General features: G+C 54.1%; 1 protein-coding gene across 2 annotated transcripts in view; it reads right to left on the bottom strand.

Moving 5' to 3' along the window:
* The window catches only part of AJAP1 (adherens junctions associated protein 1), a 37,865-nt gene extending 26,700 nt beyond the window's left edge, over positions 1-11,165 (bottom strand). Inside the window, exon 1 of one of the 2 annotated variants that reach the window (XM_090123315.1) lies at positions 10,929-11,165. In XM_090123315.1, coding sequence (XP_089979441.1) covers positions 10,929-10,936 — 8 coding nt within the window. In that variant the 5' untranslated portion in view covers positions 10,937-11,165. Of the gene's footprint in view, positions 1-10,414; positions 10,553-10,928 lie in introns of those variants that run through there. The other variant, XM_090123314.1, reaches the window with a different exon arrangement.
* Positions 11,166-16,834: the final 5,669 nt, after the last annotated feature.

Here is a 16,834-nt window from a genome sequence, read left to right as displayed (position 1 = left end):
TTCCCATGTGTGGATAGTAGGGATGGATGACACTGTGGGATCTGGGGGGCTGCGTGGAGCAGCATCCCAGCATGGTGCTGAAGCACTTTGTGGCTCCGTAGGACATCACAGCAACATCACAGTGCACCCAACTCCAGCAGCTCTGCCCAGAGCATGAGTTCCTGCAAGGTGATCATCGACGTGAGAAATCAGCTGCCAAAGTCTGGAATGCCAGGGCCGGGTATTCAGGTGCAGCAGCCGGCTCAGCAGCACCCAGGTAAATTAAATGCACCACATCACCACCTCTCCCTGTTACAGAACTGAGCTTCAGGATTACCTACTAATAAAAGTGGTATTTAAACAGTTCCTGAGTTCCTTTGCTCCCCCCCCTCTCTCTGCAAGTAATTAAACTGACAACACTTCGTGTGGTCGAAGGGAGAGGATTTATGACAACAGAAAATGAGGCAGAGGGTGAAGCAGCCCAAAGCCCATTGCCAAAGTGGGGACCTGCAGATAACCCTCCTTGTCCAGGACCAGCCCAGGGGGATTAATGCTGCCCTGGCATCCCATGTGCTCCCGCAGTACCAGGCAGCAGCAGAGCTGCTCCCATCCACAGCACTCCTATGACTGTCTTCAGCTCACCCAGCTGCAAATAAATAATTTTAACATTTGAATAGAGGCGAGTGGGGAAGGCATAATTAATACCCAGCGGTATCTCCAATATGCTGATCCTGTAGCGCAGCCCCTGCCAAGGCTGTCAGGGAGCAGATCTGGCTCAGCAGTGCTGCAGCCCCGTCTGTTCGTACGTTTGGGTCCTGTCCTTCCAGCACATGGAAAGGTCGAGCTTGAGGTGCTGCCTGCACCCAAATGCACACTGTCCCAATGCAAGACCGTGCCAACAGCCTGCAAGGAGCAGTGTGGTCTTGCAGAGCCACACAAACAAGAGCAAAAACCCCACAAACAGTCCAAGCGTGCACAAGCAATGCATGCTGCAAAGGCACGAGCAGATCTGTGCCACAGCAGCCACACACCTGGTCTGTGCCAAAGCAGAGCCAAACTCTCAGCCTGGATTTCAATCTCAGCTGGTTTTCAAACATTCCAATGGATGCCAATGGGATATGGGTTAGGGTTATGTTGATGGGATATGGGGTGCCCAACATCCCCCATTGCCATGGATGCTGGTGGGATGCAGAGTGCTCAGCATCCTGTGTGCATTCCAATAAATGCCAATGGGACGCATCCTGCTCACCATCCCCATGCACACTGTGATGGATGCTGGTAGATGTGGGGTGCCCAGCATCCCTGTGTACATCCTAATGGATGCTGATGGGATGCAGGATGCCTGGCATCCCCGTGCTGGGAGCACCTTGCACGGCACACACAGATAACAAGCAGCACCACAGATCTCCGGCACAGCCTGACTTGCTCTGACAAGGACACAGCATCTGTTATGGGCTGTTTTACCCGCTCGCGTGGGATTATTTCAGATAGGATTTGAAAAGCACCGGGGGCGGGCGGAGGAGAAGCCCAGGAAGGCAGCGCGTGCCTTCAGGCAGGGAAACGTCTTCAGCAGATTGCTGCGTAAAACCTGAGCTCGGTTATCCACCTGCTGCTGCTCCACAAAGCACCCAGGCAGAGCTCACACGGCACCTGCGCGTGGGGTGGCCGCCCTGGGAAGAGCCCAGAGAGATGGGCTCAGCTCAGCACCAGCAAATCCAGCACAGGGAAAGGGTCCCAGTGGTGCTCAGCCCACCCGAGGTGCTCACACACCCAGGGCTGCCCTGGCAGCCGCAGTGCCCAGGCTGTGCCAGCAGCACTGAGCAGCAGCGGCCGAACACAGCGCGCATTTAGCCGACAGAAGGGCATTTCATCGCGCTGCCCGCAGCAACACTCGCCGTCTGTCCCGCCTGCACAAAGGGCGGCTGTGAGAGCTGGCTTTCAGGCTCGAACCTGCACCTGTCTCCCATTTATCTCCCTCCTCCCCCCGGGATTTTGCAGCGGCGCTGGGGATCGGGCAGCAGCGAGAGCCGCAATTCAGATCCAACCGACTGGCAAGTTTCTCCCAGCACCATTTCAAAAAAAATCTTCCAGAAAAGTCACGATCTCAAACTTCAGTCTGCATGAAAAATAGAGGTAAGACTCCATAGAGCTGCCCTTTCTGCCACTGCCCTGAGAGCTGGGCACCCCCCCTTCCAAAAGTGTATTTACAGAATGGGGCTGCTGGAAGGAAGGGATTGCAGGGGCAGTAAAGCCATAAGCTCAGAGCTTATCCCTGATGCTGGGAAGCATAAATAAGGACAGCGGAGTTCAGCCGCAGGCCCTGTCCCACCAGACCAGACCCCAGCACTAACGGGGGCAGCACCCCAGGGCCCCCACACCGTGACCCCCCCTGCTCCCAGCACAGCCTGACAGAGCAACGTGCATTTCCCCGCAGTCACAAACAAAGAACGAAGTCATATCCCTGCTTTGCTTGGGAATCTTCTCCCTTTTCCATGTGTTTATCCCCTGTGGCATCCATCCATGAACAAAGCAGCTTTTTCCTCCCCCAAAACCCACTCCCAGGACCCTCCCCCAGACCCTGAAGAGCCTTCCACAAAATCACGGTACGAACTATTATCACTTCTGACATTCTGATGCCAAAGCAGCGCTCACAATGCCCATGGGCTGCAGGAGCCCAGCTCAGGACTGCCAGAACCCATGGCTTCCCCACAAAGAAACTGAGTGCTTATCTTGTTTTCTGAATTAATGTGCTCAGGCGCATCGTTACAGCGTGCACGGGAAACACTTTGATCTAAAAAAATAAGATAAGTCGGCTCAGTGTGCATTAAGTAGCAGCTTAACGAGTTTTAAAACAAAATAATTAAAATGGGTTCATTATACTGCTGTAACACAATACGACTGCATGGGAACGGCGCATCGGAGTTCACAGCGCTGCCTGCTGAGATATCCCACATAACAGAGCATGCTATCACTGTGACAAAACCTGAGTCAAGAGCATCTTCTAATCTGGTTCGTGATGATGATCCCCCAAGGAGCTCTGGTGTCCTGGGAAGGAAAATGAGCCCTGAATCCTCTCAAGTGCCACCTCCTTCATCCCCATCCTACAGCCAGGGTGAACAACCTCATGTTGGGAAAGGCAGCTGAGCTGGGCAGCATCACCAGCACTGTGCCCATGGCTGGTGTTCTCTCTGTTCATAAAATCACAGGATCATTACGGTTGGAAAAGACCTCTAAGGCCATCAAATCCAACCATCAATCCATGCTAACCATGCCCACCGACCACGTGCCTCAATGCCACCACTCCACAGCTCCTGAACACCTCCACAGATGGTGACCCCACTGCTCCCCCGGGCAGCCTGTGCCAATGCATTTGGAGAAGAAATGCTTCCTAAAATGCCAACCTGATCCTTTTCTGGAGCAATTTAAAGCCATTCCCTCTTGTCCTACCAATTCACACCGCTGTAACTGAGATCCACCCTGGCTCTCCTCATGGGAAGTCCCAGGCAGCTCCGCGAACACATGGATGCTCCGTCTGTCATGGAACCTCAGCAGTTGTACAGGGAAACGAATAAAGGGAAAGGGTAAAGGATTTCAAAAGACCCAATAACTGCTACAGAAATGGAGAAGATGAGAGAAATCAAGCTACTCAAAGGAAACAGACAGATAGCTTTCAAGGAGCAAGAAATACAGTAAAAAATAGAAGAAGCCAAGCACGCTTTGAAGGTATGAAACGTCAATCTGAGAGCTGGGAGGAAGCAAAAGCCAAAGGATCCTGGCACGTGCTGGGAGCACATCCTGGCCAGGGCTGAGCACTGGGGCCATCAGCTGCTGGGGAAGCTTGGGGCTGGGTGTCCTTAATGGGAAATGGGGAACAGACCAGAAAGCTGAAGAAAAAAGCAAAAACCAGAATAGAAAGCAAAGGAATAGAAATAGAAAGCAAGAACGAAATCCAGGGCAAAGACTCTTGATCCTTTCGTACAGAGGTTTAAATCCCCTTTCAGCGCCGAACCGTTTCCTTTCCCAGGGGAGGAGCAGCTCAGCGGGCAGCACAGCTGGCAGCGCTGCCCATCGGGGAGCTGAGTCACCCAGCAGTGCCCGGCGTGGCTGCTGGGCACGCGGCTCTGGGGGAAAATTGCCAGTGAGTCAGAGAGCACCGCGCCTTGCATCTCATTTTTGCAGGAGAGATTAAACTTTCCAGAGCGTTATCTTCAAAGGAGATGGAGGTCCCAGCCTGGCAGACCGGCGGTGACAAAAAGACTTTGCTCATCCCTTGGGTAAAGCTCTGCAATATGTTCTGTCTCCTGCAACTTCTCTGCTTCCCACGTTGCCCACAGGCCGGCCCCAGCCGTGCCCACCCCAAGTCACCCCATAATTCCTCCTTCACTGCTGACGTCCTACAGGAGCAGGAGAGGAACTCCAGGGGAAACACTTCATTAAAAAGGGAAAGAAGATGAAACTCTCATCCCTCAGCATCAACGCTCAGAAAGAGCAACCTCAGCCAAAAGTTATTCACACCTGAAGACAGAAAGGATTAATTAGAAGCGTGCAGTGCAGCAGCCTGAGCTGGGTGCCAGCACTGCATCTGTGTGCCAATGGTGAGCACATGGGGGGTGGAAGGGAGGGGCTGGGATTGCAGCCCTTCCTGCAGGGATCCCATCCTGCACAGCACATCCCGTGCACAGCTCCCAGAACAAATGGTTCCGTCCTCATCCATCACAATGAGCAACGTTCATTTTGCCAGAGAATGTGCCACTTTGGCAGGGGAAATTCTGAATATTTCACTTGAGAGGATGCAAAAAGAGTAGAGAGCCTCTTAGAAAACCAAGAAACAAAATGATGAATAATATGTTCAATCTTCTCAAGGAAAACTTAATAAGAAAACCTATGAAAGGCAACTACTTGTAGAAAACGAGTTTATTCTTCTCAGGAGCTCTTTGGAAGATGATGCATGCCAACATCTGAGATTGCAGCGCTTCTTTTATTTAATGCAAAGCCACTCCAGGCTCAGCTGGAGCTCGGGGCATGCAGAGCTGCTCCCAAAGCTTTGGGCTTCTGCAGGAAAAAAGCAGAGCCTGGTGATGTCCGAGGTGGGGGTGGGAAAGCAGCCATGAGCTGCTGGCTGCCCGGCATCAATCACTGACGTCTCATTGGGTACTTAAGTGGATGTCCTAATCCATGTCAATTAACTACCGCTTCATTACTTAAGTCCCGCAGATGAGGCAGGGAGATGCTATCGCAGCACAGGAGCACAGCTGAGGTCACGTATGGATGGTGGCAATTAGAAGGCCACGTCCCTGGAGGCAGCAATGCAGGGACAGCCCAAGGCACTGACAAAGCCTGGGGATCCCCCGGCCCCTTCTGCCACCCCGGCGCCGCGCGTTCCGCTGACAACATAAATTAGCACTGTTAGCTCTCGAGAGCTGTAAGTGTTGTCTTGTGAGCAGCAATCCATCAGCTCTCCCACACGGAGCCACAATGGCTTTATGTACAGCCAGGATGCCACCATTATGCGATTCCCATCCCCTATTTATAGAGCCGTAAAGCACCGCTGGAGCGCTGATCAAGGAGAGATTCTCCTGAGTGTCCCAGGGGGCTGCAGGACGGATGTAGAGCCAGAATGATGGTGAGAGACCGCATCAATGCTCTGCAGAGCACTGCAAGGAGCACGGCTGCTCACGGTGCTCTGGGCCACGCACACGGTGGGTCCCCTGGCTTCTCCCACATTAGGGCATGTGAGCGCTGACAAGCTCTGGTTGTTCCGTCTCCAAGGTCCAGGCTTGTGTTTCTCTTGCAAGAAACGTGTTCCCGCTCTCTGACTACATGTTATTCTCGAGGCAGCTTTTACTCAGTCTTTATGTTGAGAAATGAACCTGGAGCGCTGCGGGATTTGCAACGCTCCCATCCGCTCAGCAGAAGGAAAGCTTCACAGAGCTCAGTGCTGCTCGCCTCATCCTGACCCGGGCCAGCAGCAAATTCACAGCATGGGCTCTGCCTCTCCCCGCATCAGAGCTCAGAGTGAAGCCTTCCAGGAGCAATGAGCTTCGTTTTCATGCTTCTCCCAGCTGAAGTCTATGCACTTTCTCTCCCCCGCAGCCAGCAGAGCGCAGGGCCGTGCTCTTGGGCAGGCAGTGCCTGGAGGTGCTGATTTCCATGCAACTGCGCATCCATCTCCAGCCAAGCCTGATGTCTGCTTCTTTTATTGCCATTGCTTGGTACCAGAAAGGCTGAATCACTCGAGGAAGCGCCGCATCCTCCTGTGCTTGGGGTCACGTCCTGGGGCTGAAGCTTGGAAAGCAAAGATGGGAGAGATCTGGGGGAGAGCTCCAGCCCCATATCCTGGATTGGGGCAGGGAAGGCACAAGACAGCGTGGCCCCATGGCTGGAGCACCACCAGCACCCAACCCCACACTCCTATGCCACAGGAAGGTTTCACTGTGGGTTGCTCAGGCCGGAGAGAGGAATTGATAAAACTGGAGAGCAGCAGCAGTTCTGTGCCAGACAGAACCTCATTTCATGAAGAATCCTCGCAAAACCAAATTAATGTTGAAGGATAAAGGTAGGTAAACCTCCCACAGTTAAGTTCAGGCCACAGAGGCTCAGTTTAAATCTCCCAGCAGTTCTGATTTAATCAATGTATTTCAAAGTGAAATTAGATGAAGTACATCTCCATCACAGGAAATTATGTAAGCTATCAAAGTCTGGAGGTGCAGGTCCCGGTAAGAAGAGCCAGAGGAAATATTCACATCTGCCTTAATTCCATTTTTAAAGAGGCAGTTCAGGTCCGGATTTGGGTGTTATTCAAGAGAAAGAAATCATCCCGATGATGAATGGCTCATCCCGAAGAAAGGAACAACCACTATTTGGAAGGAGGATGGGAAAGCACCACAAGGCTGCTGCCTGCCCTCTCTTCCCAACACACTTGGCTGCAAGGAGCTCCCAATGGAAGAGCTTCTGGTCCCAAACCCAAAGCACACCGGGCCTGAATCACCACAGCCCAATCCCTCATCACCAGCACTTAATGGGAGCAATGGACACGGCCCCAAGGTGCAGCCCCAGCTCCCGCTCCTCCAGCTCAGCATCCCAATGCCTTAATCCCTCCTCACAGTCCTCTCCCTATTAGCTATCTTTAAAGGCTTAAGCATGCATATATTTTCATAATGAACCTCAGACGTGTCTGGAGTCATAGATTATTCACACCCTATAGAGTTGTTGTGTAGCAGCTCTCCCTGCTCGCTGTCAACCTGTATACACACACAGAGCTATAAATACAAAGCAGCAGTGCTGGGAGCCCTTTCGGATGAGGACAGGTAAGAACCAGGCTATGGGGCCGCCCGGAGAGCCGCCCTGCACCTTGCTCTACTTTCAGTCCACACTCTACGCACCGAAGAAAATTTAGCAATTCCTTATTTTTGGCAGATGACTGTTACATAAAGCAAGCCCAGGCTGCAGCATCCGAACGCCTCGAGCAGATGGGCAGCAGCTTCACACATCCCATGGACCCGCATGACAACGGAGGCACAACCGGCGGTGACGCAGGCGCTGCCTTTGTGGAGCGGCTGGGGGCACACGGACACATCCCCCCCCCCCACAACCTGCCCTGCTGCAACCCCACGGAGCCCAGCTTGGGCTGAGCCACGGTTCAGCCCCATCCGTGCCCCCACGTGCAGTGCAGTTGCAGTTACCCACACTCCAGGGAAGAGGCTGCTGAGCGTCGGCGCAGCCACTGCTGCCGCGGAGGCGCGGAGCGCTGCGTAACGGCGCACTTCATCCCAGCATTACCGCGACTGCGAAGTGCCGGTGGCACCGGCTGAATTTCCGTGGCAATCAATGCGCCCGGGAGCAGCCAGCTCAGCCCTGCGTGGCTGCGGGATGAGTAAGGGCTCCTCGGTGGAGGCCATTAACTCCCACTGCTCGCTGCTCTCATTACTTCCCAGACTGCGAGGCTTGCATCTTTGACGTGCGGCTGCATCTACATCTGACAGCGTGAACCTGATGAGTGGAATTCACGGGAAATGTTTGCTTTGGCAAGAACGATCGGGCCCATAAAGTTCCCTCAGCGCAAACATAGAGGGATGTGTGCTTTTAATGAGTCGCTTTATACAATCAGGAAGAAACGGCCAACGATATTTTTTGCTCGTGCTGCAAATCACTCGGGAGCGGAACGCTGTAAAAACCGTGGCGTATCGTTTAAAATAGGAGAGTTGTAGCTATGGGAGGAGAGTCAGCAGGCACAGAGCCGTCACCCATCACACGCATGCACTGACACAGCCCAACGCACACACAGCTGCTGGCTGTGCTCCAGGGCCGGCAGACGGCCCCCAGCCACCCCCACCCGTGGGCAGAGCGGACCCAGAGCTCAGCTGTAAGGCTGTGAACCCAGCCTGCTCGCAGCTCTGCGCAAAGTTCCCATAGGTGAAAGCAAGGAAAGAAGCGTTTTCAGCATGGGGGTATGAAGGTTCTGCTTTGCTCAGCTTAAGGGAGCACGGCTCGACTGCAAGGTCACGGAGCTGCCACTGCCCTGGGGCAGAAGGAATCGGATATAAAAGGAGCAGCACACACAGCAGCATCTCCCAGTGCCATCCAGCACAGGGTGAAGCAGGCTCTGGCGAGGTCTGCTGCTCCTCTCGAAGCTATTTTTCTGGTTGTCTTTGAGAAAATGAGGGGAAACGGCATGGGAAATGTCAGAAATAAAGCCAGAAGCAATTAGAGTTAGAGAGAAGCGGGAGCAGCAGGCAAGGTTAGCAGGAAAGTTATCTCTTATTAAAAATAAAACACGGAGGGACTGCAGGCTGACGGGGTGGTGCGGAGGACAGGCTGGCAGCGAGGATCCAGGGCACGAAGCAAAGCAATTCACCGGGCAATTGGAGCAGAGAAGCAGCCAGCAGGCTCCCATTTCCAAGGCTAAACTCCTCAAAAAATAAAAAAGCAGAGGGCGTCCTCTATTTCTAAGATTATAGTCTTCTGCTGGCTCCAGCCCTCCGGTTCCACCGCTCTATTCATCTTCCACAAAAGAAATCCAAACTGGGAGGCACCCTGAAAAGCATCTCAGGTGCTTCGCCCAGGAGCAGTTCCTAAGGTCACGGTAGAGCTGCAGGCACCCCATCCTTTCCCACGCAGTGCATCCCCACCCGCAGCCCAGCACCCGGCGAGGGCACAGCCATGGGGATGGGGTTGGGGTCGCTGTGCCCACGGCTGTGGGTGCCCAGGACAGCACAGCCTGGAGCAGATAAAAGCCAGAACACAACCGACGGCAAACACAGATGTACAACAGAACCCAATGGCCTCTCCCGATTCTTCAGCACAGAAAGAAAATCTGAGCCCAAGTTTCACCTCCCAGGGCTTTAAATCCGAAGCTCAAGCCCAGTGCCAAAGCCTCCAGCGACTCCAAAGGGCTGTGCAGAAGCACCCTTGGCATCACCCATCCCAACAGCGAGCGGGGCACCCTGCTGAGCTCCAGCTCTGAGGGACCCCTGGGAGCAGCAGGAGGGTGAGGGGCCCTCGAGGTGCTGCGCAGGGCTGCTCCATCCATCCATCCATCCATCCATCCATCCATGTGTCCATCCCACAGCCACGCAGACCCCCCCAGGTCCCACTCCCCGGGGAATGCTGTGTATCCCAACCCCCATAGCCTTGTGTTGGGGCAGTGGGATGCTCTGCATGCCCGGGAAGCAGAGCACGGAGCTGCTGAGAGCTGCACACACCGGGAGCTCCGTGGAGGCAGCGCTGCCTGACCCGCACCCCACGCCAACGCTCGATTGTTCCGAATGGGACTTCTCAAATACAAAATCGGGTTGGGGGGAAAAGAAAGCTGCGCACATCGCACAGCAGTGTCCCTTTCCTTACCCTTACGTGCTTCACACGCTGCTGCTTTAAATGTATTCTACCGAAACACGGTCAAAATAAACAAAAATCGGTATTCCTGCAGCTTTAAGGACAGACATGCAAGGAGAGGGCAGGGGCTGGGTAAGTAGCGCTCTCCAAACACAATGCCACGAAAATAACAAGATTTCGGCTCAGATGACTTCGCGGCGGTAATGAAAATGCGTTACATAACACTTTGCCTCCGTCTCCTCCGCTTTGCAATTCTCGATTAATCTACAAAACACATCCGTCCGTCCGTGGGCACCGTGCCTGCCCGGGGTGCCCCGGCCCCTCGCTTCCCCGGGAGCAGAGCCGGGCGGTGGGGCAGCCCGTCCGGGAGCGGCCAGATAACAGCGAACGGGCGAAGAAAAGCAGACGATCCGTCTCGTTTAGCAGGGCGACGGAAGGAGCCGGGAAGGGAGGCGAACGGCGGCTCCCCGAACGCTTCCCTCCGAGTCTCCGGGCGCGATCGATTCACGCCCGCCGCCGCTCCCCGGCCGAACAAGTTCGCGATGGAAGTCCGGAGCCCCACCGCCGCCGGTTCCGCGGAGCGGCGCGCACCGCCCTGCCCTACCTGCTTCCCGGGAGCCGTTGTATCCACATGGTCACGTCTCCCGGTGCCGGCCCGGCCCGTCCCGGCGGGGCTCACCGCCTCAGCTCTCCATCCGTGCGCGCCGCCCCGCGCCCGCGGCAGCGCTCAGCGGCGGGGCAGGCGGCGCCCAGCGGTGCGGGCATGCCCGGGGGCCGCCCCGCGCCCGCGCAGCCGGCGCTCGGTGCCCTCAGCGGCGGCGGGGCAGCTGCGCGCCCGCGGAGGTTGCGCGCCCCATGGGCGGCGGGGTGGCGCGGGGCCCCTGCGGGCGCGGTGCGGTCGGGTTCGGCTCGGCGCGGCCGCGCGTGTGCGCGCACCCGCGGGGCGGGGGGCCGCGGCTTTGGGAAGTTGCGCGGGGAGGAGGCGGGGGCGGAGCGGGGCGCGGAGCCGGAGCCGCCGCTCTGCCGGTGCGGGCGCTCGGAGCCGCCGCCGCGGAGCTCGTCCCGGCCGCCTCCCGCCCTTCCCGGGACGCGGAGCTCGGCCGCCGAGCGTCCCTTGCCTGCGCATGGAGAACGCCGAACGTTCCGTCCTCGGCGAGCCGTTACACACCCATCGCCCGCCGCTCCCGGAGCGCTCTCCGCGTCCGCGTTGCGCGCATCCGCTCCGCCCGGCACCGCGTGCCGCCGCCGCGCCGTCCCCGCGGGAGCTGCCGCCGCCGGGATGCGGTTTCCCAACGAGCGGCGGGAGGGGATGCGGCGCTAAGCCGAGCGGTGGAGCACCGACAGCTGCAGGGGGAGCCGAGGCTCCGGCGCATCCCATCCCATCCCACCCCACCCCATCCCATCCCTCCCGGCTCCCGGGGCCGCAGCTGCTCCCCCCGCCGGCGGTACGAGCAGGCGCAGCGCGGCCCCAAAGTTTCTGCTCTTGTCGCTGTGCCTCCGTCCTGTGCCCCCGCCGCCGCATCTCCTCCAGCCGCAAGCTGGGGCGTTTTTCTTTTATGCTCATGGAGCGACTACGGAACGCGCGGAGAAGGAGCGGATGCGTTGGGAAAGGCTTTGGGATCTTAAGAGGTGTTTCAATAAAGCCCGGTGTGTTTTCTCTGTTTCCAAGGGCGCTGGCAGTAAGAAGCTGTGTTATTCCTGTAGCTCATTTATCAAAGAATGGCATCCCTTTTTTTTGTTTGTTTGTTTGTTTTTTGAGGGGGGGAGGGGAAGAAAATAGGCTTATTTGGATAATATAATTAAAGAAGCCTTTTTACATGAATTTGGTGATGGATTATTCAATGCTGCCCTTGGTTACAGGTAGAAACACCACTGACTGCTCAGCCAGTTCTCTGCAGGAGCAAACCTTCAGTGCTCCTCAGTGCGTGATGCCAGCAAGGAAAAGGCATTAAGCAGCCACAACTCATTCTGTGCAAAGCAGTCACACCAAGAGCAAGGTTAAGCAGAAATGAACGCCACTCCACAGCCTGCCTGAGCCTCTGCGTCTTCCTGCTTCCACATAAGGGGGTTCTGGGAACACAAATAAGTTCCTTTAAGCAAGCAATGCAGAGTAAAGGTCAGCGTTGTCCCTGTGACACCCAACAAGTCCCTGCTTGTTGCAGTGCTCCCTGTGGATGGGCTGCAGCTGCCAACAGGGGGAGGGAGGAGGGCCGTCTCCCCGACGAGGGCAGGCGTCAGATCTATGAGAGCTGTACTAAATAACAGACAGCTTTGTTCCATTGTTTTTCTCCATGTAAACCTTCGAGTTGTGGGATCCCCACCCCTATGGCAAGTTCCAAGCTGGGGCTCAGCATCTCTGCAGGCTGAGGCAGGAAGCCACGACACACAGGGATACCCAGTACATGCAAACCCAGAGCTTTACCCACAGTGAACTTCATCACTGCAAATTACCACTGCTTTAGCAAAAACAGTATCAAAGCACAGCGTTCGCCTGGCACAGTCCTTCTGCGGGCTGTGTGTGCTGAGTTGAAAGCAAAAGCTCAGTGCTGCTGCAAGCCCAGCGACTTTATCATCCATTAAACCTGGCCAACTGACATGAAAGGTCCTAATAGAGAGGTAGGGAAGAAGGGGCAATTTTCAGTCTCTCAGGAGCCTGAGAGATACTGGAATGCAGTTAAGTAGAAGACAATCAACTAGGGCTTAAACAAACCCAAACGAGCAAACATTAATGAGAGCTATCTTGTATTCGAAGCAAATCCTCTTAACTTATCCCCACTTAAAATATTTCTCCAGCTGTGCCAGGCACACGGAGCAGCAATTGCAAGGTTATGGACCCAGGCTGGGCTAGGAACACGTGCAGAGCCATAGAACCACTGAGGTTGGATAAGAACTCTAAGGTCACCCATCTGCTCAGCACTGCCTGCTGACCCATGTCCCTAAGAGCTACACCTGCCTTTTCCTTGAATGCCTCCAAGGATGGGGATGTGAGCAAGGAGCTCAGAGCCAGGCTTGGAAGAAAAAGGGGGAGGAGGGATAAACCTGCACTGATATGGCTGTGAGCATCCTTAGTGTTTATAAACGTTAAGATATACATCAGCAAACCTTGGTGGGCTGCCTCAGCACAGGGAGCACATCGTTCTCAGCAGCAGATGGATGCCAATATTGGCCCCTTTGCCCAGCTTGCCACCGAGGTTGCCAAGCAGTGAGGGATGGAGCTGCAGAGCTGCTGCATGAGGGAGCAGCCCACTGAGGAGCAGGAAGCATGAATTAGCCCCAATTAAAGTAGGAGGGAAGGAAGTCATTAGCGTGTTCATTTGCCTGACTTGTTCTTCCTCATTCCACTAAGAGCACAGAGTTCCTGCAGGCTGGTGCCAAGCTGCAAGCACCCACAGCACCCTGTGCTGCTCAGAGGTGCTCAACCAGCCCCAGTTCTGGGAGAAAAGAGGGGTTCCTCACCCCATATCCACACTTTTTGGGCTCCCCCAAGCAGCACCTGGGCTGCACCCACCCCATATGAGCCTTAATGGGTGCAGGCACCCCGAGGGTCCCATCACCAGGGAACCTTCCCAAGGAGATGTGTTTATTCCCTGTGCTGGGAGGGCAGGGCACTGCTGGCTGCAGCTGCCGAGAAGGAAAAATTGTCTGGGTTGTTGTTACCCATCTCCCTTTCATATGGAAAAAAGCATAAGTGTTACTTAGAGATTGCAAAGAAGAGAGGGCTATAATGCAATTGCTTCCTCCTCGTGTGATCGCACTTTGATTCTTGTGTTAACAGGGAACAGCACTCTGGAAAGAAAGCACCTAGCAGGTAGCACAGCCTGAACAGCTCTGCTGGCAATGTGAGCTTCACCTGGGGATGCTCTGATGGGCCTGGGAGGCAGCGGGGGAGCTGCAAAGGGTGAGAGTTGGTACACAGCATCATAGAACTGCATCTATGGTGTGTGCTTCCTCAGCCCTTTGCAAGGCTGCTATGGATTCCTCTTGCTTTGGCTCTGTTTGTCTCATAAATCTCAATGATGCTGACAGTTGGGCACGGTTTAATTTTGCAAATCTGAGAAATGATCAGGCCAATTTAGTTCGCATTTAAACCATTTGTGTTCACACGCTGGAAAGCCTCTTTTTTTCTTTGCTGCTCCGTGCTTAGGGCCCCTATTATCCTCTGGAGCTATTTATCAATGCACAGCAGGTATATTACCCAACGCTCTCTTTCGTAAAGTGATACAAAATAATCATTCCTGCTCCTCGTCTGCTCAGGAAGAAAAGTGGGGACGACTCTCATGCGTGTCAGCATTCCTGAGCCGCAGTATTTTTGTATTACTGCAGGATAAGTGATTTAACTCAATAAGCTTTCCCCATAAATGGCAATGGTTCTATCAAACGGCAGGAGGTGTGAGTGAATTCATGCAGCTCCATCACTCCCAGCTCCCACTGCCACCCATGGGTGACACCAAAGGAAACCTCCAGCCCCATTTCCTGGGCCCAGGAACAAATGAGCAACAAATGAGCAGCCTCTAATTATGCCCTCTGACCACCGCTCCTCCTTCATGTGCACATCACAGCTCCTCATCCCCTCTTCTCCACACAGATCTGTCTGCACTATGCAAAGGACTGAGCAGATCCATCATGCTGGTTAATTGATACCAATGTTTGCAGTGTATGCCATGGCTGGTGGGATGCTGCTGGTTTGCAGCAGTGGCCGAAACTGCCTGGGTAGGTTGCTTCTCCTTCTGGTTATTATTCAAAGCTTGGTGAATGCTTTGAGATGCCTGCAAGCCTGAAAAGCACTACGGGAAGCATACAGTCAGATTGCAGGTTTCCCAGCCCTGCTTCTGTCCAAAGATTTAATATCAGGAAAGCAAAGCCACTGTCTGGAGTCAGTGATGGTGACCTGTGTGCCCAGGGCACGAGGGATCCCACAGTGCCCAGCCCTGACCCTGTGAGGCTGCAGGGATGATCGACTCCCTGCCTTTCCTTGAGCTCACGCTGAGTGCTTTTTGTTTGGCTTTCTCCTCCCCTGGGGAACAAGTTGAATATTACCTTCCCATTAATTTATACGAGAGCATTTCCAAATAGTAAACTTTCAATAAATTAGTAATGCTGATCTATAAAAAGAGGGAAAAAATGGTGTGTTGGAAGTTTATAGCCCCGTGGAAAAGCCGTGAAGCAGAGGTCTCTCCCTAGCACAGCACAGGGATGCTGCATGCACGGCTCCCTTCCTGGCCAGCCAAGGCCAGCACCCACTGGTGACACATCACTGTCACCTCTGTTCTCACCTGCTCAGGGCTGATATTCTCCAGTTCAACAGGCCAAGTGTTATCCTGTAAGCTGTATCCACAAGGGAAAGGTTCCCACCCTGGAACTGAACTCTCAGACGCTGCGGCTCCTTCCCCGAAAGCAGGAGGGCTGCTGTGTGAGTACAGCCTGCCCTGTCAGTGCCACTTTAAATATAAGTGGAGCTGATTGATCGTTTTCCCACTGAAGGATACAGAAATGAAGCAAATAGCATTTGGCACCTGAGGAATCCGTGCTCCCCCGCTGCTCTCCGTGCGGGTCTCAGCTGTAATGGATTCAACACATCGGGATGGAAATCTCCCTCCTTCTGCTCACTGCTCCACGTCTTCTTTTTCTGCATGATGAACATGAGCTTCGGGAGCTGCTCATTACCTGGCAGCAGCACTACAGGTGTTTGTCACATGAGACTTCTCCCAGCAGAAGCAGCTTGATGGGGGGAAGATATTGAAGCAAAGTGGTCATGAAATCTGTAATTTACGTGTCGAGGGAAAGGCTGGGCTGTCCAGCTGAGCCTCCTCTTAAGCAGCAGTGAGGTGAGATTCCCTGCAGCTGCCACGACGTAAACAAAATCACACTTTGCATTTTGCCCTTCCTGTGTGTGCACTGCTACCCCTAAGGGAGAGGAAGAGGAGAGGAAGAGGAGAGGAAGAGGAGAGGAAGAGGAGAGGAAGAGGAGAGGAAGAGGAGAGGAAGAGGAGAGGAAGAGGAGAGGAAGAGGAGAGGAAGAGGAGAGGAAGAGGAGAGGAAGAGGAGAGGAAGAGGAGAGGATTTCCTATGTTGTCTTTTGTTAAATACGCTCCCCACCAATATCTCTTTGTCAGAGTCAGACAGGGAAAAAGGCACAGAAAGATTCACAAAGACCAAACCAAAAGTGATGAAAAATGGATGAGGAGACAAATTCAGCCTGGAGAATACAAACAAACTATCTGGAGCAAATAGTTTATTTTAAGATGCTAACAGATTTGCTCCAGAGGCCTGTAGAAGAAAGTCAGGTACCATACAGCAATCCTTCCCCTTATTTATAGAATAATTACCATGATTTATTAGCTATGATCAGAAGTGTATTTATGATGTGGAAGTTTTCAGCCATATTTCAAGTAATTCACCTCCTTGCAGAACTCCCTGTCGCTGTCATCATAGCTCCACTTTTTCTTTCCCTTGAAACCTGCTTGCACCACAATTTATGGCTTTGTTTGTGCGAAAAGCAGGTGTCCTGCTTCAGAGAACAAAGGCAAAACAAGAGCTCAAGGGTAAGTGCCAGCAGCTGTAGGGCATCGTGGAGGTGGGCACTGACAGCCCATGGCCTTCCTCCCCACCCCTCTGTGCCCATTCTGTACCTGTGTGTGTTGGGATGATGAGGTATGGGCAGCACCCAGTCCTTGAAACCAGCAGAACAAACATCATCTTCAAGTCATCCTCATCTTCTGATACATCACTGCCCTTTCCCTGCTCTGAACTGTATGAGAAACATTTCTGAACACTCTCAGAATGACTCCAAATGTAACAGCCTTGGGATAAATGCTTAAACACTCAGCCTCTGCCCCAACCCAAGTGCTCAGGACCCCTTTCTGCTGCACCTGGCTTTGTTTCCCATGCAGACAGCACACCTGGGCTGCAGAGCAATGCCTTCACCTGCCTGGGTACCCAAACATTGATGGGGGCTGAATGTTTGGGGATCTGATAGAGAGAATGAAGTTTGATGCTGCTGGAAATATGAGCTGCTGCAGCTGAG

The sequence above is a fragment of the Phasianus colchicus genome, chromosome 22, assembly GCF_987193195.1.
Source record: "Phasianus colchicus chromosome 22, bPhaCol1.hap1.1, whole genome shotgun sequence".
NCBI lineage: Eukaryota > Metazoa > Chordata > Aves > Galliformes > Phasianidae > Phasianus > Phasianus colchicus.
Note: the sequence above shows the minus strand (reverse complement) of the source record. Positions and strands in the feature narration are given on the sequence as shown.